Here is a 23,632-nt window from a genome sequence, read left to right as displayed (position 1 = left end):
GTAAAGGGGGTGGTGATGTGCATTGGAGGAGGCTGTATGTGGCCTGTGAGGGGAGATGGATGGGGGTTATGAATGTTTGAATTAGATTTGGTTTTAAGGAGAGGTAATATGTGTGGCGGAGTGTAAGGATTGTTTGGTTGTGTATTTTTGGTGAAAATGTAAGAGGGTGTTAGTGGATGATATGTGAGGGGGTTGCATATAGGGTTGGTAGTGATGGAAAGGGGTCTGGTAGGAGTAAGGAGATGGTAGAGCTAGCTGGTGTTTTGTATGAACAGGGAGAGTGTGTATGAAGTTGTTAAAAGTATGTGTTTTGTGGGATTTTGTAGTGGTTGTTAAGACGCTGAAATGTGGTTAGTGTTAGTTTATTATAAATGAGAACCGTGTGTTTGCTAGGATTGTTTTTGTAGGTTTGAGGATGAGGATGAGGATGAGGATGACTTAACGGCCCTAGGCCTGATCTGAACAGGCCCTAATGGGCAATTGCGATTGTCCTCTCTATCTTTGTTCTCGACGTTTGGGCTGAGACGCCCTGAGCCCTAAGATTATATAGCCATAGATCAGGTGACCTTGCTCCAATGGGAACCCCAGCCCTAATCCTAACCAATCTGAACCCTAGCCCTAAACCCTAGAGCCAATTGCAGCCATGACACTATTAACCAATTGCGGCCCTAACCCTAGCAACCAATCAAAACCCAAACCCTAAGCCCTAGGTCTAATAGAAACCCTAGCCTTAGGAACCAGTCCGAACAACGATGCAACCACCAATAAGAAACCAATTTATAGAGCATGTGAACTTAAACTTAACACCTGTGCAGGTGTAAGGGGAGGGTTCAGACCTGCTCAGATGCCTGAGGGCCAATCACCAAATCACAAATTGGTGTGGGGGGGGACAAGGTGTGCTCCTGAAGTCAGAATCTCCTTGGATACAGACTGGCTGAATACACACTTTGTAGTTCCTGTTCAACCCTGCAGATAAGCCCCCAATCTAAATCCACAAAAATAATGCTTTTTGCCCACTTAATAAAATATTGTTCTAGCGAAAAATGAGTGCAACATACACCTTCCAAACACAATTTAAACCGCAAAACAGATCCAGTCTCTTAAACACAATCTGGTTAGCCTTAGGAGTGTATTTTGGCTTTTTAGCTTGTAAATGGGGGGCAATGAGGAGGGTTTGCCTTCTAGTAGCTTTAACACAGTATAGAGGAAAAACCATGAGATACATTTAAATAGTCACGGGTAGAAGAAAACAGCAGTTTTAAAAAAAGTACAAATTGCACAGAAACCAAGGGATACATTGAAGCATTCACGGTTAGAGGAAGGTTTCAAACTACATAGTACAAAGTCTGTGTTGTTACCAACTTCCTCTGTCCTTGCTCACTGGGATGTATAGGGCTCAGAGAAGCCGGGGCTATAAGGGATACTCTTAGGTGATATGTCCTTCTCATGGATTCATGAATGATGCATATTTTCATGGTGCATCTTCAAAGACATTATCTGAGATGACCCAGGTATATGTGGGGCTGTAATTATCCTCTGTCACATTGTTAGGATAGTTGGAGTATTGCTGATCAAAAGAGCCTCAAATGACAGCATGAGTAATACATGTAGATTCTTCTAAAACTTGTTAGAGTCCTAACTGACACATGGAGTTCAGGCCAGCATAAATATCCTGTTTCTGGTTAGTAAGGTTTTCTTTCATTTGATTAAATTATACCATGTGTGTCTTTATTTCTAACGTCATTGGGAGATCTGTTGCACGTGGCATATTTTATTTTATCACCAATGTGTGTAACCAACAGAGAATAATGTGTTTTGCTGATTAGTTGGAAGTTCCCTTCTCTTTTTGCCCATTCATGGAGATCCAAGTGATTCATTCACAAAGCTGCTGTATACTGTGCAAATTTTGTAATTTTTGTTAATAGCTGTTAAGTCATGCGTCGAACCATCTGTTATTCATATTGTTGCTTGTTTCTGGTATCTGCGTCATCATTATTATTATTATTACTTGAAACACACAGGTATTGAGCAGAGTATTGAGCAGGAAGAAGCACTGAACAGATCATCTGCTGACTTGAGAATACGAAAGACCCAGGTGAGAGTTTACTGTATTCAAGACACTATCCCTAGACCAGTTGCATCTCTGCAGACAGTAATAAACGCGATTCAGTGCTTCTCTACAGTATCGTGTGGCACTCCTCCTTGGTTTGCTCCTATTCCAGTTTATCACCTGTTAAACAATATTCCAATATAGAGCACTGCCCTATTACTAAAGATATTGATTTTCTTAATCCCTGCACTTCAGTACATTTCAGTAGATACTTTCTTTGATGCAGTCGTCAATGTATGCATGCATGCTGTTCCTTTTAGGATGCAGATTGGATATTGCTTGCTTTTCTTGTTGCAAAATGGCGGCCATAACTCATTCAAGTGCTCACCCACTGCTAGGGAACACCTCCCCGATGCTTCCAAAGAGTACATACATAATCCACCAGCTCACATGTGCTTGAACCATTTTACTTATTGTGGTCCTTGCCGAATATGGTTGCATTTTGCTCTTTCAAATTAAGGAGGTCATTTAGACCTTGTCGGTATGATCCGCAAATGTCTGTTGCAGTGCAGGCATCACCTCTGAAGGCTTGGCCATAGGAACATATATTAGTAAAACCACAGCTTGACCGTGGATTTCTGCCATGATGACAGGATTAGCTTCAGTGAAATAAAACAGTAGTGGTCAGCACGGCATGCGATAATGGAAAGGCGTGTTGGCTGGAAGTCACTGACCGGTAAAAACAACTGACATGGCACCTGAAGTCAGCTGTAATAGAGGGAGAGCGGTTCAACACCAGGTCAGCTGGAAAACTGCAAGCAAACAGGGTTTAACTAACATTGGAGCAGGCAGTCATTAGGAAAACAGACATTCCATGACAAATAAATAATGGGGCGTATGAGAGGGGCTGGCCTATAGAACAGTCACCAGTTTTACTACCTGTTTTATTACCACCAACCTCTAAATGACCCCCCTAAGGTGTGTTAAGACAAAAATCTTCAAGGTAATTCTTTTTTCATGTAACTATTGAACACCGCAGTGATTCTCACTTCATTGATCTGGGATAGTTAAGAGGCATAGTCTGCTTAGACTCATTTATAGATGTGACGTGTATACCGCCCACAGATTTCCACTGTAGGTACATGACCTACTGATTTGATATCTTCTTTTCCATCCCATATGCTTTCTTTGCTTTATGCTGGGGGACTGTGATGCCATCTAAAAGGGATATTTCTCCTTCAAGGTAATGCCATTGTAAATCATGATCACTGAATTATCAACCCCACACATGTTCTAGAGAACATTTCATAAGAGGTATTTATAGCTTTTCATTGGAAAAGAAAATGTACTTTTTAAAAACATGTTTTAGCAGCCTATTTAGAGGCAATATTGGCTAAATTGCATTTTCTTAAAAAAATCAGCCAGTTTAAAAATAGTCGCCAATCAAATATTCTGAAAAGAAAATTCTCTTTTAGTAACCTTTGTTTGAAGGACAATCAAGGGAAAATTTGGGCAGTGTAACCAGAAGGCTTCTGTCATGTAAGGCAGGAGAAAAACTGACCCTGCAGCTCCAAAGGATCCCAATACTTATATATCCCATGATGCCCTGTCAGTGACTCATGGTGGCATGAGCCTAGGGCACTGATCTCCTCTTGGCAAGTCATTTTGTGACAGAAATGGCATCTCTTTTTGTGAAATGTCCTTTGTGTGGCAGACAGAAGGAAGTGTGCGATCCTCATGATCTTTGCATTGTGCGTCTTCTGTAGACTCATCTTCCTGAGAAATGCCAATTCTGCCTCAAGTTGGCAAGAGAGAAGATCAGGCATCGTGGTCTTCAAGAAGATGAACACAGATCCCAGGAGTCAAACTGTGGATGTATTGACAAGCTTGGAAAAGGAGGTCTCTCTACTAGTACTCCTACCACCGTCTCTTAGGGCATCTCTAGTGCAAGGTCCAAGAGGAGGAGGCATCACCATAGAAAATTGTTCTGTTTTAATTTGACATTGAGAGTTGTGGTGTTTAACCGAGGCTAGGTCGCTGTCAAGAAGGCATTAAATGTCAATGAATGTTAGGATGTTGATGAGTAAGTTTTTCTAAACATGCAGAATAATTTGTTTCTCTTCATTTATCTGCTGAGTGGATTAACAAGTGCAAGTCCAGAATGCTTCCATATACCTTAGACGAAGTTCTTATGAGCGTACTCTCCCACTAGGAAGTAACGCTGATAGTAGAACTTTTGGATTGACTGTGTGATGGCTCAATTGCCATCAGCAACTGTGACAGAATTGTGCCAGTGGTGATATAATCTCCAAAGCCTGCCCCTCTCACCACTCCAGCTCCTGGGACACCTCCAATTATCCCACCATTAAAACTGCACATGACGTCTGATGCAGGAATGCCAAAAGAAATCCAGGGTTCCCAGTCAGACACCTACATTCTCCTCTTAGAGCAAAGGTTGGGCATTGGACTGGGCACAGCACTTGCCATACCAGGCACTTCAGTATATCTGGGACTCCAAAGCTTACCATTCTTTACTGGGCTCTTTGTCTACTAAATCAACCAGAAGCATTCATAGAAACACTCTTTGCTTCTCTTCGGAATGAGTTACAGACTATGAAGAAGGAGCTCTCTCAGGATCTCAGAGAGGTGAGGAGGGAGGTGGACGCCATGGGCGACAGGGTGGACAGGCTTTAGGGACACGACATGAGCTGGAACGAAGAGATTGCACAGCTTCAGCAGTAGATCATACACCTCCGTGACCATCATCTTAATGTTCAGGGCCATACGAGGACCTGGAGAACCGCTCACACCACAATAGCATCCGCATCAGAGGGATCCCGGCAGGGGCGGAGGGACTGGACATCGCCTCCTTTGTGAGGGATCTCTTCTGCATGATTCTGGAAGCCCCCCCCCGACTTTGAGATCAAGCTGGACCGTACTCATCCCGTGGGTCCTAAAAGGCCCGCTCCTGCACACCCTGCTGACATCCTTACATGTGTCAATGGCTTTTCACTGAAAGACCACATCCTCCAGCGGGCCCGGGATGGTGGCCCGATACAGTACCAAGGACAAAAGCCTACTTTATATAAAGACCTGCCCATGTCCACACTTCAGAAGTGAAGGGCGTACCAGCCAGTCACCTCCCACCTCTGCTCCTTTGGAGTTTTACTCCTGGGGACACCCCTTCCGCTTGATTATCCACCTGGATGGGAAAATCCACCAAATTCGATTGCTCAAAGAGGCATGTCAGCTATTGGACATCTTGGCAGAGTCCCCGGAGCAGTCCCCTTTGGCAAGAGGGGCAAATGCAGGTGCTCTCCCACTCGGCTCCACCCAGAGACAATGGCCAAGGAGCGTCCGGCACTGTTGGCATCCCTCATCGAGAACCCCCCAATGACCCGGTGCGGACCTGGTCTTCACCATGCTTTCCAGTTCTTGCCATTGATATATGCTTGTCTCCCTTCCTCCTTTCTATCTCCACCTTCCTGGATGGGTGGTGGGCCCAGACGTGGAGCAGGGTGGGTGGCACCACTGGCCCCTTTCACCTCTCTCTCACAGGGCTTATTGCCTAAGACATTGACAGCACTTACTATGTTTTGTTGTATACTTGTTTATTTTTCATTGGGGTGTTCAGATTCCTCCCACTCCCAGGTCCGCTCCAGAATGGATCTCTTCACAAACATACCTATAGGTGGTAAACTCTTCAGGGTTGTAGCCTCTTCCCCCGGTAGCCGCGCTCCACTCCCTCTGAATAGCTACGCCGTAAGGCCTATCCTGCAGTTTCCCTGATGACCCAAGACCTTAAGATCATTACTCTTAATGTGAAAGGTCTCAACAAGCCTTCAAAGATGTGCACTATTCTCTCTTATCTGGAACACTCAGGGGCCCACATTTGTCTCCTACAGGAAACCCATCAGCTCGCTGGTGACACTCACAAGATCAGATCTGGGGCATTTCCCCATCAGCTCTTCTCCCTTCCTACCAATTCTTCTGAAGTGGTCACCATCTTCTCTTCAACCTTCCCTGGGAAGATTAGTTCTAAGCAAGCCGAAGTTAGGGGCAGGTTATTGGCTTATTCACTCTCGATAGGCTCTTACACCCTGGCTCCATGTATGCCCCAAATGAGGAACAGGAAACCCTCCGAAGCCGGGCGGTGGTGTAGTTGACAAAATCGACGGACCGATTATTGTTGATGCTGGGTGACCTTAACTTAGCCTTTGATAAGTGATGGATTGCTTGGTCCAGCGTCAGGGGCAGTCTGTAGCTTTCTCTCGTGAGGGGTTGCAGTGGCTGAGTGAGGTGGGTATGGTGGACATCTGGAGAACTCTTCATTCCCATACGAGAGATTACACCTTGTATTCCCACTCGCACAAATTGTGCACAAGGATAGATTATTTCTTGGGCACCTCTGGCATTATATCCCAAACTTGAGTTGCGGAAATAGTACCGCACTCACTAACAGACCACGCAGCATTAACTCTCATGTTATCCATTCCATTAACCCAACCACCTTTCAGAATCTGGCGTCACCGGGACACGCTTTTGCATCTGCCCGCAGTAGTGCAGCAGATTACTAAAATGCTGCAGGACTTCCTCACCACGAACGATAACCCAGAGACCTCTGACGCTACCTGTTAGGAAACTCTGAAAGCAGTGATCAGGGGGGAATTTATTGCGATCTCCTCGGCGGACAACAAAATCCATATAGATAATCACGACCAGCTCTCTAGACAGATCCAGCAACTGGAGCGTATTCATAAGCAGACTGGCGCTCCCCAGGTTTGGCGACCGCTAGAAGCTGCGTGTACCCAATTGACGGGCATCGACCTTGACAGAGCAGAGCATGCTGTGCTCCATCTACGCTACACCTTCTATGTTGGGGGGGATTGATGTGGACAACTGTTGGCCAACAGGTTTGCAGGTCCAGCAATACGCGACGGGAGTCTCAACCGTGTTTTACACGGCTGGGATAGAACAGAATGAGGACATACTAATAGCGGAGGCATTCCACCAATTCTACATGGACCGCTATGTGGCACAAGAGCTTCCTTTGGATGCTCCAGCACGCTATCGCCGAGATGCTGCAACACCCAAACTAATGCAGGACCAGTTTGCAAGTCTGATTTCCCTGATTCAGATTGAGGAGGTGGTGTTGGCTATCTCTGGTCAGAAACCACTGAAATCCCCTGGCACAGACTGCTTCTTTGCACTTTTCTATAAGACCTTTTGCCCCATCTTAGCCCCCATGCTCACTAGAGTATTCAGTGCCATAGGGGATTCTTCCACACTCCCACCTCCCATGCTAAGGGCCCCCATAGTGGTTATCCCTTAACCAGGCAAGGATAGGCGTCATTGCGCCTCCTAAAAGCTGATATCCTTATTGAACGTTGGCCTTAAATTGTTTACTGGGATCTTGGCTACGCGATTGACCACTCTCTTGTCAGTTCTGATAGACTCTGACCAGGCAGGGTTTGTCCCCAATCGCCAATGCAGCTACAATACGAAACGGGTACTCAATCTTATATAAGTTAAAGCGCAGTGCTTTGACATGGAACGCATGCTCCTATCCATCGATGTAGAGAAGGCGTTCACTAGGGTCATTGGCCATATATGAGGGAGACCCTCCAACACTTTGGCTTCCAGGACCCATTCCTACAATGGATCTTTAGCAGTTATGCACAGCCTCGGCAACGGTGCTCATGAAATGATACTCCTCTCCCCCCCTTCCCAATCTGCAGGGTCAGTGGACAGGGCTGTCCGCTATCTCCCCTACTGTTTGCACTTTATATGGAGCCCATGGCCCAAAGAATCCCTGATAACCCTCTCATATCTGGAGTTCGCTTTGAGGGGGAAAGACATACAATCAGTCTCTACGCAGACGACATTATAGATGATCCCTTAGTTTCCCTCCCAGCATTCTTGGGGCATTTAAAGTAAATGTCCATTAGCCCCAAGCTCTAAATATTTTGCTTCAGAACCCCATGCTCTCTGAGCTACAACATTATTACCCTATCCAATGAGCAAATACAATCGAATCTGCACTGATGAGGACCACATAGCCTTTCCTGGTTGGGTCGTATAGCGGCAGTAAAGATGACTATACTGCTGAAGATACTTTTTCAGGTCTTTCCAGTGGAGCCCCCTCTGGGTACCCTCCGCACTCTCCAGCAAGAGATCAACTGCTTTGTATGGGCGAATAAGTGGCCTTGTTTGCACAGAGGCCTATGTTGCAGACCCCCAAGGGAGGGAGGCGTGGGTGTACCAAACCTGCTGTGGTATTTCTAAGTTGTACAATTTAAAACTTTTGTGGAGTCGTGCCCTGAATCCGAAAAGCATTGCTTTTCATGGATAGGGGCTGTGGCGGGCCAGTACCTGTGGAAGATTGCCTTTCTCCCAAAATTGGCGCATCCGAAAAGCTTTTATCTATCTCCCATCACACACACCCTTCTTTCCACATTGGACAAGGTGGCTGTACATGGGGGACTCACATCCTTTCCCTCACTACTGACACCTATAGTGGACAACCCTGATTTCACACCAGGCCTCAACTCAACGGCCTTTAGACAGGAGAGACAAGAGGGCCGCACATCTATTGGCCACATCTTCCACGAGGAGGGACCTTTGTCATTTGAGGACCTCCGCTTGCAGCAGGATGTACCTGAATTGGAACGTTACTGGTACCACCAGATGTGGAACTGGGTGATGCACCCCATAATACGGCCTCATGCTCAATGGCAACTCACCCCTTCTGAAAAATTTCTGCTTTCCATAGCCTTTTACGCTTGTCTCATGCCCAAAATATATGGCTTTCTTCTCCCCCTATTGCCCACCCATAGATCCCCTGGTCAGTAATGGTGGGAGTTTGAATTGGGTCACACCTTTACACTGCGGGAATGGGAGGACATCTACTACCGAGCTCATTATACAGCTTGCATCGTAGCTGGCATTGAAACAGTGACTAAAATACGTACCTACTGGTCCCTCTCTCCCTCCCGACCGCATAAAGGGAATCCTGCTTGCTGCGCAACTGTAGCTCCCTGGATGTCCTGATACACCGACTGTGGGACTGCCCCAATCTCGCAACCTACCTGGCACAAATGCTGGGCAATATTGATGGCCACCTAAATACACAGTTACCCCGCTTCCCAGTCTACACCGTTTTAGGTTTACCTAATGTGCTTACATTTCCCCTCAGGCTCCGTAGGGGGAGACAGATTGGATTAGCACTGGGAGCATTGGGGGTCAGAGCACATTCCCACTCATCGGGGTTGGCTACATCACCTTTGGATACATCTTAAGGAATGGAGCGTCTCTCTCCCTCTCCTTGTCAAACCAAGGGACATCGTTGCCTGATCTCTGGCGTCCGTTCCTATCATGGCTCACCACAGAGTTTCGTATACTCTCATGCCCTAAATACTTGCGGCTTGTGCAACTCAGAGTCCCCACCTAACACAGCCTGAGGATGGCCCTGACGCATCTACCCATGACATGGGATGATGGGAGGGTTCTATAGATAGGCCAGGTCCTGGAGGGGGATGGGGTGGAGGACGTGATCGGAAGGGGTGGAAGAGTTGTGGGGTTCTATGATTTGTTTTGCAAGGTTTATGATTATCTCCTGCCTTGTTTTGCTTTGCCTTTTTAATATACCAGTAAAGAAATGTAAGCCTAAATCAACCAGAAGATGTTCTCAAGCTTTAGTAGATTTGCCTCCATCCAACATTTCCTCCATAGATGATTTTAATACATTCCAAGTTCTGATCAGAGTAGCCAACAAACTTATCCTTCCTGTGATTTCCACCTCTACAAAAACATCAGTCATATTAGATATGTTACATAAGAATTTGTTATCCAGACCACTCCTTCCACTAGTCCCTGCTAGAACTTACAGTGTAACTGAGCCCCATTTTGCCTTCAAACCCTCTGTTACTCAGATCATATCCCTTTCTGGACTCTGTAATTGTGTCTGCTGTGAAGAAGAGCCATCCTATAGCATCATCTTCTACAGTTCCTCCCAACAAGAAATGTTCTTAGACTCTGTGGTCAGGATTGTCTGTGTCACATCAGCAATGGTGTAGACTTGCAGTGCTACTGCTCTAATAGGCAGGTACAATAGATCCCTGTGGGATTCCCCTCAGCAATTTGTAGCTGTCTTACCTCTGGAGAGTCAAGAACACTTATTTGAGATCTTCAAAGAAGGCATAATAGTGTTCAGTCAGAGTAATGCCACTGCGGATGCTTCGGATCTAGCCACCCACAGCGACTGCTATGGTCTTTTGTTAAGGTGTTCTTCTCTACGCCTAAATCTTACATCTTCAGGAAATACTCTGTTCAGCTCTCATGCAGATTACGAAATGTTGCACATGATGATGGAGACCTATGCGTGGTAGGCTGGGACAAGAGGAAAGAACATAAAATCAGTTACAATCCCTATGAACTACAATATTTCCTTCAGAGGGCTTGAACTTCAGTGGCCTCAACTGAAGCAGCCATACCAGATGCAAAGGCGTAATTCAAGGGGAAATGTTGGTCATCAATTGTCTGTGACAACAGTTAATCTCCAATTGGAGGCACAGACTGACTCCTCAGTTCCCCTCTTCCATTATGCTTTTAGGTTCGGGAAAACATATCAGATCAGCTACAAAAGTGGATAAACATCACAAAACTCAAATGGGTGCTGGCTATTGTGCAAAATGGCTATTCTCTCAGTTTCAAATACCCTCCATTAGTGATACCTTCAGAAAAAGTCCGCACCATCAGGACATATGTCAGCATGAGCACAAGGTCAACATCTTTCTTCATAAGTGTGCCATGGAAAATGATACACCTCTAACAGGTTTTAGGCCATGTGGTGTGTATCACAAGCAACAGGCACATTATAGGCGAACAGCCACAAGTAATACATTACTGCTGGAATTGTATGTCCTTCCTGTCCAAAAGCCTATCCATGGTATGAACATCTGAGAACAGGCCCTCTGACTATCAATATGGGCCTAAGTAAACATAGGAGTGTAACATAACTCACAAGCCAATAAAATGAAATCCACGTGGACAGAAAGACACTAGACAATACATTTTTAATGAATAATGAAACCTCCCTTCAATTAAGTGATTTTAAATTGGTTTTGCCTCTGTTACTTGCGAAACTGCAGAGATTTTAAAGATTGACAGGATGCTTGTACCTCTATTTTTTACTGATCATGCTGCCACCTCATTTGAAATTTCTGAGGCTGTAAAGATTGTAAACATTTTGAGCCTTATTCACAAATCATATGTTTGAATAGGTTTACTACTTTTGAGGATAATCACAAACAGCACTTTGTTTTAGTAACTTACACTTCTGTTTTAACCTACACTTTTGTAGTAAGTCATGCACTACACTTTGCCAACCACTGGTACTGCAACACAATCCTATAGAAGATAATGGAAGTAGGGGATTAAAATAAAACCATCAATTAAATATTGTTACATTAAATTATTTATAATACTTTAAAATATAAATAAATTAAATGGATATTGTTCCCAGTCCTTCCCCGCTTTCCTTCTTTGGGTGATCCAAGACAAAGTCAACAAACGGGTACAAACACAAAATGTCAAGTTAGGCCCTTCTCCTTCATTCTGCTCCTGTTCTCGGTAAAGTCCCACAGTCCGTGCTTTAAGGGGCTGAGCCTGGCATTCACGGCTGATTCAGACCTAAATCCGTTCAGGAGTCAATGCACCCTACATTCTCTGGACCATTATTGACTCAGTGGTCTGCCTTTGGAACTTCCATTTTGTTTGAGACCTCCAGTTGACCTTCAGCCAGCAGGTGCTCCTCTGGTGCCAACTGACCTTGTTCGACCTCATTCCATCTGTCTTTGCCGTCAGGCCATGCTTTGACTCCTTTGCTGCAGGTTCCACTGGTCATTCTGGCCCAAACGCCATTACCGGCTCCAATGGCTGCGGGTCACAATTTCAACTTTACTCTTATGGCAGATTTGAAGCTGAGGTTGGCTAGTGAACATCTCATGTTCTGAATGCAGATTACCAGGGCACAAACCTAGGCTGAGGATGCCATTCAAGGACTGGAGCATGTTCCACATTATAAAGACGGCGAAGAGGAGACAGACAGCTTACTTCCCCCTAGTTACTCATTAAACTGATGCTAGCTTATTCATTGATTTGAAAAATGCTAGCGGCTTAGCCACACCACTAGAAACATAATTGAATCTCTAGAGGCCATAACTGATAAAAGGTGCCTTTTTTGGGTGGTAGTTTTCAGAGTAACAGAGTTGTTAGATCTTCAGTGAATCTAACAATTTCCCTGTCCCCTTCCTTATGCAGTCAGATCTCAAGTTGTTCCTTTCTTTTCTAAATGAGCTCCCTTTGAGTCTCTGCACGGTTATAAGCTGAGGTTCATGACTCCCAAGAGTCTTTCTCATTGTCATAACTTCTGCGTATTTTGTCAGGAAGCTTCTGAAGTTTCCAGTCCAGCTCCGCTTATCCTGACAAGCTAGTCCTTCGAACTCATGTATCTTACCTTCTAAGAATGGTGTCACCCTTATATGTGGCCATGTCTATCATGTTCCCCGTGTCTTTCTCTCTGCCATATGCCTCTAAGAAGGATATGAGGCTCTACGTGTTGGATCCTATGAGGGCCATTAATTTCCACATCAATAGATCCAAGAAGTACTGAGTGTACAATCAGCTTTTTGTAGCTTCCACTGGTGTGAAGAAATGGAAAGCAGTTTGAAACAGAACTGTTGGACTTGGCCCTTTTTGCATAGTCTCCCCCAGATTTTTGTCTTCTGTTGATGAATTTATTTTTGTTGACAATAGGGCGCTGTGCACTTTTTCCCTGCTAAGCACTGGTAAAGTGCTTGTGCTCTCTCCCTAAAACATGATAAAATTGTCTTACACCTGATTGGTACATTTAATTTACTTTGAAGTCCCTATTAAATAGTATTCATGTATCCAGGACCTGTAAATTAAATGCTACTAGTGGGCTGCAGCATTTATTGTGCCACCCACTAAAGTAGCTTTTTAGGTCTCTCTGAGACAGCGCAAGCTGTCTCTTTGAGACATTTTGTAAGTTGGTTTTCAAAAGTGCTACCCGCATGGTTTTGCTGGCCTAGAGCTTACGTGCACGATGGCGTGCACGTGCACAGCTGCTCCTCTGCTCCTTGCATTCCCCCCTCCCTTCTCACCCAGCCCTTTGATGCTCTGCTCTCATCTCTGCACTTCAACCTCTGGGTAAACATCACAAATCATTTAACATGGTGTGTCAAAACAAACAGCTCCTTGCTCAATCCAATGAAAAACAAGCATTTGCAATGCAATAGGTCTCTCATTTACGCAAGTTTAAGGTATTGGCATTGTAAATGACAATGTGTTTTATTTATATTTCAAAAACCAAAACATAAATAAAAGGCATTGTCATTTACAATGCCAATACCTTAAACTCGCGTAAATGCGAGATCTATTGCATTGCAAATGCTTGTTTAAAACATGTCTCAGGCCTGCCATTCCATGTAGTGTAGTTTTAAATTGCCATTTCGACCTGACAAAGTGAACTGTTTTTCCAGGTCTAAACCCTCCTTTTAAAAACGTTTAAGCTAAGTTAAGGCTCTTATCATAGGGTGCATTGTATCTAAAATGTAGGGTATGTTAAGTTTTATGTCCTGGTTTGTTAAAAACTCCTAAGGTCATTTCTCACGACTGCAAGGCTTATCTCTCCTGACTAACAATAGGTTACCTTATTACATTTAGTAAGTGATACCTTTGGGTTAGGAACAGATATAGATATGGTGTTTACTTTCAAATGAGTTGCAATTTATAATGCTCTTTAAAGGAAAAGTCGGATTTTAAGTCACAATTCTGAAAATGGCACTTTTAATTTCTTTTTGCATTTTCTTGTCCTAAACATGTTTGCCTACTGCCAGTACCCTGCCCTACTTATACTTCAAAGGACTTTGCTTCTAGCACATACAAATGAACCTGACACTAATCTTTTGTCACCCCAGATTTTTTGGAGCCTTGACAGGGTAAGGGAATAACTTTCCAGAACGACGTTTTTTGGGTAGTATAGAGAATCACCCCACTTCAAATGCTGGCACCAGGTATAATTATTAGACCTTCAGAGCCACTCATCAATACACTCCTGGACCTGTAAAAAGTACAGGACTGCTGTGCTCCCCAGAAAACTGCCATGCTGCTACCAGAGGACTACCCTACTCCTTGAGGACTACCTGGATCCCAGTGTACTGCCCTGCTGCTTAAGGGCTGTCTTGCCCTCTGAGGGGTACGACTGGACAGGACTTACTCCCTTCATCCCAGGCTGACCTCCTCTCTGAGTTACAGGGACACAACAAGCTCAAGAGACCTCCCTGCAACTACCCATCTGAATTGGTTTTCTGGATCTGCAACTGGACCTGCCTGAGCCCTGCTGGTTTCTGCTGGATTGAGACCCTGATCTCCAAGAGGTGCCTCCCTAGGTCCTGGACACTTGGTTGGCATCAGTTGAGTTACTCCTCTGAAAAGAGGAGATATCTTGAAGTTGTGGACTCTTCATGACAACAAACAGGCCTGTTCGTGCCGAGACTCTGCCACCCGTGAAGACCGGTAATCCAAAGCCCTGGTGAACCCGACTCTTCATGCTAAAGAAACCGCCACCGACGACGGGTAAAGCAAAATCTGCACTATGTGCTACAGCAATGTCAGCCCATGGTACCCACCAAAACGAAGCTCCAACAACGACCATATACGATTTCCGACTGGCTCTTTGCACCGAAATTACGACAGTCTGGGCCGCCTAACTGCTCTTTGCGTTGCAGTGACGACAGCCCACGCAACCCAACCTGCTCTTCGCGTTACAGTGACGACCATCCACCATGCTCTCCCTGCTCCTTGTGGCCTCCGCCACCGTGAATGGAACTCTTCATGCTGGACTTTGAGAAGGTAACGTTTTTAGCGGGACTAACCTGGTACCTGTACTCCATTGCAGTTTGCCTGAAGCTGTGACTTTCCCCCCCCCCCCCGGTCTACCACGACTAGATGACTGCAAGTGTTTTTTTTGTACTTTTATGCGCTATATGTTTTCACTTTATTACTGTTTGTGTGCTGCATAAATACATTACACATTGCCTCTAAGTTAAAACTGACTGCTTTGTGTCTACCAGAGGGTTAAGCATAAATTAATCTAGTGACTTGTGTGGCTCATCCTGACATAGATTATGGTTGTTTCCTGAACGTGGGTTCCACCCCTCTCAACCAATAATCCAATTTTTCTACCAGGCCTTATCACAAAGAATAGCCTTTTGCATTAAAATGTGTTCTGCCTTGGCCAGGACTTTCTGGAGGCCCTTGGGGCTCATTGCACCAGGATGAAGTCTGCTATTATAGCTCTGGCTCGAGGTGTTCCTGTTTTGGACATCTGTCAAGCTGCCATGTGAACATCCATACATGCATTAATCATGCCCTACTGTACCAACTCTCAGGTCCACAATGAGGATAAATTATCTCAATTAGTCCTGAGGACTTCCTGGTGTTAAATCCACCCCTCAGACTCTCCTACATACGGGGCACTATTTTTTTGGTATCGATTCATAAAATGAGGAATCTGTGGTTGGACAGAATCCATCAGAAGAATAAATTACTCACCTTTGCTCACTCTTACCGGTGGATTCTCTAACTGCAGATTCCTCACCACCTGCTCTCCTCCCCATTCTGTGGAATAGATTTTCAAAGTTATAAGATTCCAAAGTAGATCAAGCACCCTGTTGATAGTCTCAGTTTGTAAGTTGTGCTCCACATCTCAGTGATGGAAAGGTAATTGAATAAACTGACATTAATGTGCAAGGGTGACATTATTATGCGGCTCCATGTTCTCACGTCAGATGGTGGAACAGAGTCCAGACAGAGGCTGGTGGCCCCTCCTTCCAGGGCACAGGAGCTGTTAGAAGAGTTTTCCTGTTTTGTCCGACGGCTGTAGAAATTAACACCAGAGCGGCGGCTCCTCTGCTAAGGCGGAGAAGCATCGCCCCACTGCTTTTAAGAGCAAGTGCAAAGGAAAAATAAAATGATAATAACGAACGTTATTATCATTTTAATTTTAGTATTGAGCTTGTAGTTGCAGCCAGATTAGGCTAGGGTGGGGCAGCGCTGGGCTCCCGTGACCCAGAGACAGGAGGAGTGGTTGCTGCACCTTAAGTGTGCATGATGGTTTAGCCGGCCGTCTTGGGCTGTCCAAACCATCATGCACTCTTTGCATGTTCTCCATCGGCTGTATTGCACAGCCGGGTAGAGAACATGCACAGCCTCCTAGCCCCTCTCTGAGCGCCGAATCGGTGCGCTCAGACCAATTGCAACGCTGCTGTAATGCAGCGTTGTGATTGGCTAGGGGAGTCTGGGAGCCTGTGTGTTTTCTGGTTCCTGCGTCGGAGGAGAGGCGGCGGCTGGTGGCCAGCAGATAAGGTTTTGTTTTGTTTTTTTCATACCACCCCTCTATCCTCCACCTGCCCTTCCGCCACTTTTCCTTACCAGCTGCCACTGGTTCCGGAACACTTTCCAGGTGACTGGTGACACTCCTCCCCCAGACAAGGTGAGCAAAAAGATGGACGTGGTCTCCAAAATAATTCTGTATTTCAAAAAACTGCTTCCAACTCACTTGTTGCCAATTTGTCTTCAGTTTCAGTTGACTATCAAACTTATTTAGATGTTTTCATACATAGTCCTATCACCACCTCCTCACAAGGGGTTTGACTAAACTGATTATGGAGTCACTATTCTTTTCTGCAGCATTTACTCATTGTTTGATATTGAGAGTGTGTCAGTGTCTGGTCCAATTCCTCCCACAGAGGTTGACTAACTCCCTTATATTAGATCAAAGATGGTAAACAAGACCAAGACTAAGGAGAAAAGGGGATGAGGGGGGTGTGGCCAGCCAAATGGCTGAATGGATGTGATCCGCGGAGGCTTCGCCACCATCGATCACGAACGATGGGCCAGAAGCCTTAAACGACAGTCATTTGGACACCTTGATGATGTGGCTTCCCGCCACCGGCTAGGGAAGCGGCTGAAAGTGATAATGGGGGAGGAACTCACCAGATGTCTCCGAATTGCTGCAGGGGGGTCGAAGACAACATGGCGGCGTGGGCATTAAGGAGGTTCCGGAGCTCAGCGGAGGCATCCATAAGGTCGAGCGAGATCTCAGAGCACTGGGAGGAGTGAAGAGGTCGGGCCAGAGCACAGACCGCTCCAAGGGTTCGCAGACCGGTGAGTGCGGCCTGCGGCATTACCGGCCAGCCCCTCTCTATGAACCGCGGGCCCTGGAGACGGGTGGGGGACCCACACAACAGTCCAACAGGCAGAAAAATATTGGGAAATACTGAGCGATCAACCGTGGCCACGCTGGCGGTACTGGGCGGCCACATGTTACCTGACTCTGGCATGGTAGGTGAGCGCTTGAAGGTCCACAAAATGAGCCAATATGAAAAGGGCTGAAGTGGATATTGCCCACTGCATGAAAGGACACAGAGTTCCGGCCCAGCACATGAGAGTGGGAGCCACCGCAGGGTCAAAAAGACAGCAATGGGTAATAGAAACTGAGCATCCATGCCTGACCCCAAGATGGCACAGTGAAAAGTCTTCATAGGAATCATTGGTCCGGGCAAAGGATTAGAGCAGACCCTAATCCTTCACAGAAATGAGCAGCACTGAGGGTCATTAACGAGCAGCTCAATAGCTGGAGAACAGCAGTGATGGCCCATATGTGAAAGAAGAGACAGGGTGGGAACAAGTGTGACTCACCAGTGACTGGGCCTGAGGGAATGAGCACACAGCCACCCAGGGAGAACAGACCGTGCTGGAAGCGACTGACCAGAGTAGTTTAACAGCAAGGATTGATGAAGAACTAGCCGAGCAGTGCAGTGCTCCCCCCTGCTTTCAACCCATGCCCTGTGGATTCACCTTGATGCCGCCCAAAAAATCTCAACTACAATCTAATAGGGTCTCGAGCTCCTTCGCCAAGATAGACACACAGGAGACGCCAAGGGTGCTGGGGATGGAGGTGGTCATGACGATGACGATGGATGACCTACTTACTTCCATGCAAGAGTTCAAACGTGAATTAAGGGAGGAACTCAAGACAGATCTCACATTGTCCCTGGAGGCCTTCAAAATGGAATTAAATGTAAGGTTAACCACTCTTCAGCAGGATGTTGATTCAGTGGGGACGACAATAGGGGACTTAGAATCTAGGACGACAAACTGGGTGCAATGCACCTAGCGCGCAGAGGAGCAAATAAAGATACTAAACACTCATCTTCAAGTTACCATTTAGAAAAATGAAGATTTAGAAAACTGATCCCGTTGTGACCATATTAGAATTAAGAGCCTTGAGGAAGGAGTGGAGGGGCCTGGCCTTGAGCCTTTTGTGGTGGGACTATTTGGGAGGCTACTCCGAGAAACACAATTGAAAATCAAGGTGGAAAGAGTACATAGAATTGGGAGGCCCCTGACAGGAGATAAATAAAATGTCCAAGGGTTGTCTTGGTGAAACTTCACTCATTCAAAGTAAAAGAGGCCATCTTACAAGCTGCAAGGAAGAGAGCTAGGGTGACATTTCAGGGCTCCTCATATGCCTTGTTTCAAGACTTAGTGCAAGCAACACTAGCCCGTCGCCAAATGTTTTGCCCAGTGACAGAAAACCTTAACAAGGAACGCATCGGGTATCGCTGAACATTTCCCTTTGGTCTAGCATTTGAATACCATAACAATGCCCACCATATGTCGAACCTGACAGACGTCATGACTTAGCTGGAGCTCCCGCCACCGAAGGGGCAGCTGCCAGGAGCGATGCAGGGCTCCTTGACTCGGGACTCCCTGGGTCCCAGGGAGAGGCTCTATGGTGCTATCTGAGCAGGCACGGTCCCACAAGAGATGCTAACCTGTTGGAGAGGGAAACAGGACGGACTTGCAGCTCGCACGGAGCATACCACCGGAAGAGACAACGATCCTACAGGGTGAAATGCCATGAGTAATGGCCAGGCGAGTTCAACATTGCAAGCACAACGACCCAACACCTAGACTCAGTCAATCAAGCATCCAATCAATCTGGTCATCCAATCAATTAGGGGGTGTAAAGCGCACTACTCACCTGTGAGGGTCTCAAGGCGCTGGGTGGGTAGGCAGCTCCGTTAAGTGGAAAAGCCAGGTCTTGAGTGTCTTCCTGAAGATGTTCAGAGAGGGGGCGCGTCTGATGTCGATCGGGAGCTCATTGCAGGTCTTGGCCGCGATGCAGGAGAAGGCTCTTCCACATGTTATGGCTCTGCAGATGAGAGGTTTTAGCAAGGGCGTACTCGGCGGATCGGACGTTTCTCTTGGATACGTAGAAGGAGATTCTCTCGTTGAGGTATTGGGGTCAGTTGTTGTGGAGGCATTTGTAGGCGTGGGTGAGTATCTTGAAAGTTATTCTCATCTCAGCGGGTAACCAATGGAGGTTCCTCAGGTGTTGGGTGATGTGTTCGTGGCGAGGGATGCAGAGGACAAGTTTGGCTGCGGTGTTCTGTATGGTCTGGAGTTTACGGAGCAGAAACTTGTGGTTCCTAGCATAGAGAGCATTACTATAGTCCAGTCTGCTGGTTATGAGCGCGTGGGTGACAGTCTTCCTTGATTCGGGGGGGAACTATTTGAAGGTTTTACGAAGGATGCAGAGGGTGTTGAAGCAGCTGGAGGCAACGGTGTTGTCCTGTCGGGTCATGGAGAGGGAGGAGTCGAGTACGATGCCGAGGTTTCGCGCTAGGTCCGTGGGGGTGGGAGGGCTGCCGAGGGCAGTGGGCAACCAGGTGTTGTCCCATGCAGAGGAGTAGGGTCTTCTCCAAGTTGAGATACAGGCATCTGCTTCTCATCCAGGATGCTACGTCCTTCATTCCTTCCTGGAAGTTGAGTCTGGTGGTGATGGGGTCCTTGGTGAGGGAAAAGATGAGCTGGGTGTCGTTGGTGTAGGATACTATGTTAAGTCCGTGCTGTCTGACGATGGCGGCCAGGGGGGCCATGTAGATGTTGAAGAGCGTGGGGCTGAGCGATGAGCCTTGGGGTACTCCGCAGTTGATTTCGTGGGTTCAGAGAGTGAGGGTGGTAGTCTAATTCTTTGGGTTCTGCCGGTGAGGAAGGAGCGAAGCCAGTTGAGGGCGGTTCCCCGAATGCCGGCGTCGTGGAGTCTGGCAGTGAGTGTGCGGTGGGAGACCGTGTCAAATGCTACAGAGAGGTCTAATAGGATCAGGGCCGTGGTGTGTCCTTGGTCGAGTAGGGTGCGGATGTCGTCTCTGGCGGCGAGTAGGGCGGTCTCTGTGCTGTGGTTGCTGCGGAATCCGGATTGGGTGGGGTTGAGGGTGGAGTTTTCTTTGATTAATTTTGTTAGTTGGGCGTTGAAGGTCTTCTCGGTGACTTTGGCTGCGAAGGGGAGGAGGGAGATGGGTCGGTAGTTCTTGAGGTCCGCGGGATCTGCTGAGTGCTTCTTGAGTAGGGGTCTGACTTCTGCACATTTCAAGTCATCGGGAAAGATGCCGGTCTTGAAAGTGGCATTGATGGTGCTTCGTAGTTTGGGAGCAATGGTGGCTCTGTGGAAGATGTGCGGGGTGCAGCAATCCGTGGGGGCACCTGAGTGGATACCTTCCATGGTCAAGATGGTGTCTTCGCTGGTGACTGGCGTCCAGGAGGATCTGGTGGGCTGGATGGCGTTGCTGGAGTGGAAAGTGGTTTTGAAGTCAGGTGTCTGCTCATTGAAATTGTCATAGAGGCCCTTGATTTTCAGATAGAAGTAGGAGCCGAGCTTGTTGCAGAGGTCCTGGGATGGGGTGATGTCTGTGGTTTCGCTGGAGGGCTTGGTAAATTCCTGGATGAAGCTGAAAAGTTCCTTGGATTTGCTGGAGTTGGCGAGGATCTTGTTCTCGATGAAGGTCTTTTAGGTGGATCTGAAGCGTTGGTGGTATTCCGTCATGGTGTTTTTGTAGCTGGTGCAATCTTCCCGCATTTTGCTGTTTCTCCAGTTCTTCTCAAGACGTCTGCAGATGCATCTGGATTCTTACACAGTGACACGATTTTGGTGGTCCCTGACCGACTCGCCTCATATAATGCATTCTTCTTTACACAGTCACACATGTTGGGACCTGGGTGTCCCAAAACTTTTTGGATGGAGATAGTGTTTTATTTTTTTTTCTACCCAGATGCCACATGCAACTTAGCCAGGATATATTTGAGAGGCAGATCATATAGTAACACGCAGGAGAGTATATCATGGCAACATTGGGGAGTTTGTCAGAGGGAAGACGGGGAAGGGGAGGGTGGGGATCAGCGCGCAGAGAGGATTTAAAGACACCTCCACAAGATTAGAGGGATGATTACTACCTTGGAATGTGCGGGGACTCAATTCCCCATGTAAATGTCACAAGATCTGGAAATATTTACTAGACTCCCTTATTGACTTTATAGATATACAAGAGACTCCACTCAAACGATCGGAGGACCATAGGTTTAAGCACAAACTCTATCCCCTGATGTTTCATTCCTGAGCATCAACTAAGCACAACGGAGTGACATTATTGTTCCATTCCATCTTAAAATTCCAGCCAGAGAGCTTCAAAACAGACAGAGAGGGTGATGGGTAATGGTCACACGTTGTCTCAGGTGTCCGTCTACACTCCTAACACTAACCAGGTGACCTTTCTCCACTCTCTCTTGACAGTTCTAGGAGGTTTCCCAGAAGGTGAAATACTCCTAATGGAAGATTTCAATTTGACTTGGAACTCCGACATAGATAGTACGCACCCACACAGATCTTCTACGAGTAGTAAAAGACTTGGGACTCATGGATGCCTGGAGGGCCCTGCACCCCACTTCTTAAGATTGCACTTTCTACTCGCACACACACCGCACATACTAAAGACTAGACTACATTTATCTTAGTAAATCTCTACTCTCCCAGCTAAGATCAGCGCCTATTCACCCCTTTGTGCTCTCTGAACACACCCCAGTGTTGGTAGAGTTGGAATGGTGGACACCGCAATCCAAGAGAGCGAGGTACTACTTTCCTAACCCCCTGGTGAAGGATAGACTTCAACAGGATGAACTCAGGAAAGCAATACAAGGCTACTTCAAATTAAATTGCCCCAAGGAAACTAACCCCTCAAATAATTTGGACGCATTTAAAGCAGTAATACGGGGAAAGTGTATGCAACTGCTGTCCCTTCTCAATAGACAGAGAACTCGCGATAGACTGCAATTAGAAGAAGAACTGAAAAAGTGTGAACAGGCACACAAGGCGACTCCAGCTTTAACTCTCCAGCTGCAAGTCACTGCGCTGAAGGGGAAACTAAATGCTATTTATACTAACAGAGCTGAGTACACACTACTTAAATTGAAGCAGACCTTGTATGAACACAGCAACAAGGTGGAGGCACACTTAGTGAGACAACTAAGTATCAAGCATGAGAGGGAATACCACTGATATTAAAGTGTAAATCTGTTGTACAGATGTATTACCCATGACCGTGTGCACTGTGCCGCCTACTGCCAAGTGTTGTTTGTATTTATCATTGAATAAAAAAGAATTTCCCCCCCTAAAAAAGTGTGAGAGGGAATATATAGGGCACGGGTACTCATAGTACAGCCCGCGGGCCGCCAGCAGCCCGGCAAGCCTTTCTTGGTGGCCCGCGGACCTTGCAGACATCGTACCGGTGTTTTTAAAAAAATTTTTACAGTGTCAGCAAACACAGACTCTGCCCTGTGGGGGCCGGGCGATTCAAGTGATAGTTCGAGTGGAGCTGCAGGGGCGCTAAGAAGAGGTGAAATACAACAAAGCCTCGTTATCATGCAAATGGTCTCTTAAAGACCTGTGAAGTACTGGGGTGGGGCTGTGTGTGTGCCTGGGAAGGGAAGCTGCCTCAGCTGCCACACAAGCGGGGGTGAGGTCACAAAGAATGACCGAGGACAGCAGGGTGTGAGAGTCGGGTGAGACAGATAGAGATAGAGACAGAGACAGGGACAGACTGACAGATAGAGAGAGAAACAGATAGAGACAGAGACAGATAGAGACAGAGACAGAGAAAGATAGAGACAGAGACAGATAGAGGCAGAGACAGATAGAGACAGGGGCAGACAGAGCTAGATAGAGGCAGAGACAGGGACAGACTGACAGAGACAGCTAGAGGTAGAGACAGACAGAGACAGACAGTGATAGAGACAGAGAGAGAGAGACAAAGATAGAGGCAGGGACATATAGAGGCAGAGACAGACAGAGACAGATACAGATAGAGGCAGAGACAGGGACGGGGCAGACAGATAGAGACAGAGACAGACAGAGACGGAAAGGGAGACAGAGGGAGGAAGACAGAGACAGGGACAAACAGAGACAGGGACAGACAGAGACGGATAGAGGTAGAGACAGACGGAGACAGACAGCGATAGAGACAGAGAGAGTGACAAAGATAGATGCAGGGACATATAGAGGCAGAGACAGATAGAGGCAGAGACAGGGACAGGGCAGACAGAGGCAGAGACAGAGAGGCAGAGAGACAGAGAGATGGAGAGGGAGACAGAGGGAGACAGAGG

At 46.7% G+C, this 23,632-nt stretch overlaps 1 protein-coding gene across 2 annotated transcripts in view; it reads left to right on the top strand.

Moving 5' to 3' along the window:
* Nucleotides 1–23,632, top strand: part of STX1A (syntaxin 1A) — a 912,703-nt gene that overhangs the window by 654,695 nt on the left and 234,376 nt on the right. For both annotated transcript variants that reach the window (XR_014980056.1, XM_085649675.1), the window contains exon 5: nucleotides 2,022–2,095. Coding sequence is in view for 1 of the 2 variants with exons in the window: in XM_085649675.1 (XP_085505801.1) it covers nucleotides 2,022–2,095 (74 nt within the window). In the remaining variant the exon portion in view is untranslated. The remainder of the gene's footprint in view (nucleotides 1–2,021; nucleotides 2,096–23,632) is intronic.

The sequence above is a fragment of the Triturus cristatus genome, chromosome 3_2, assembly GCF_964204655.1.
Source record: "Triturus cristatus chromosome 3_2, aTriCri1.1, whole genome shotgun sequence".
Lineage (NCBI taxonomy): Eukaryota > Metazoa > Chordata > Amphibia > Caudata > Salamandridae > Triturus > Triturus cristatus.
This window is presented reverse-complemented; position numbering and strand designations above follow the sequence as displayed.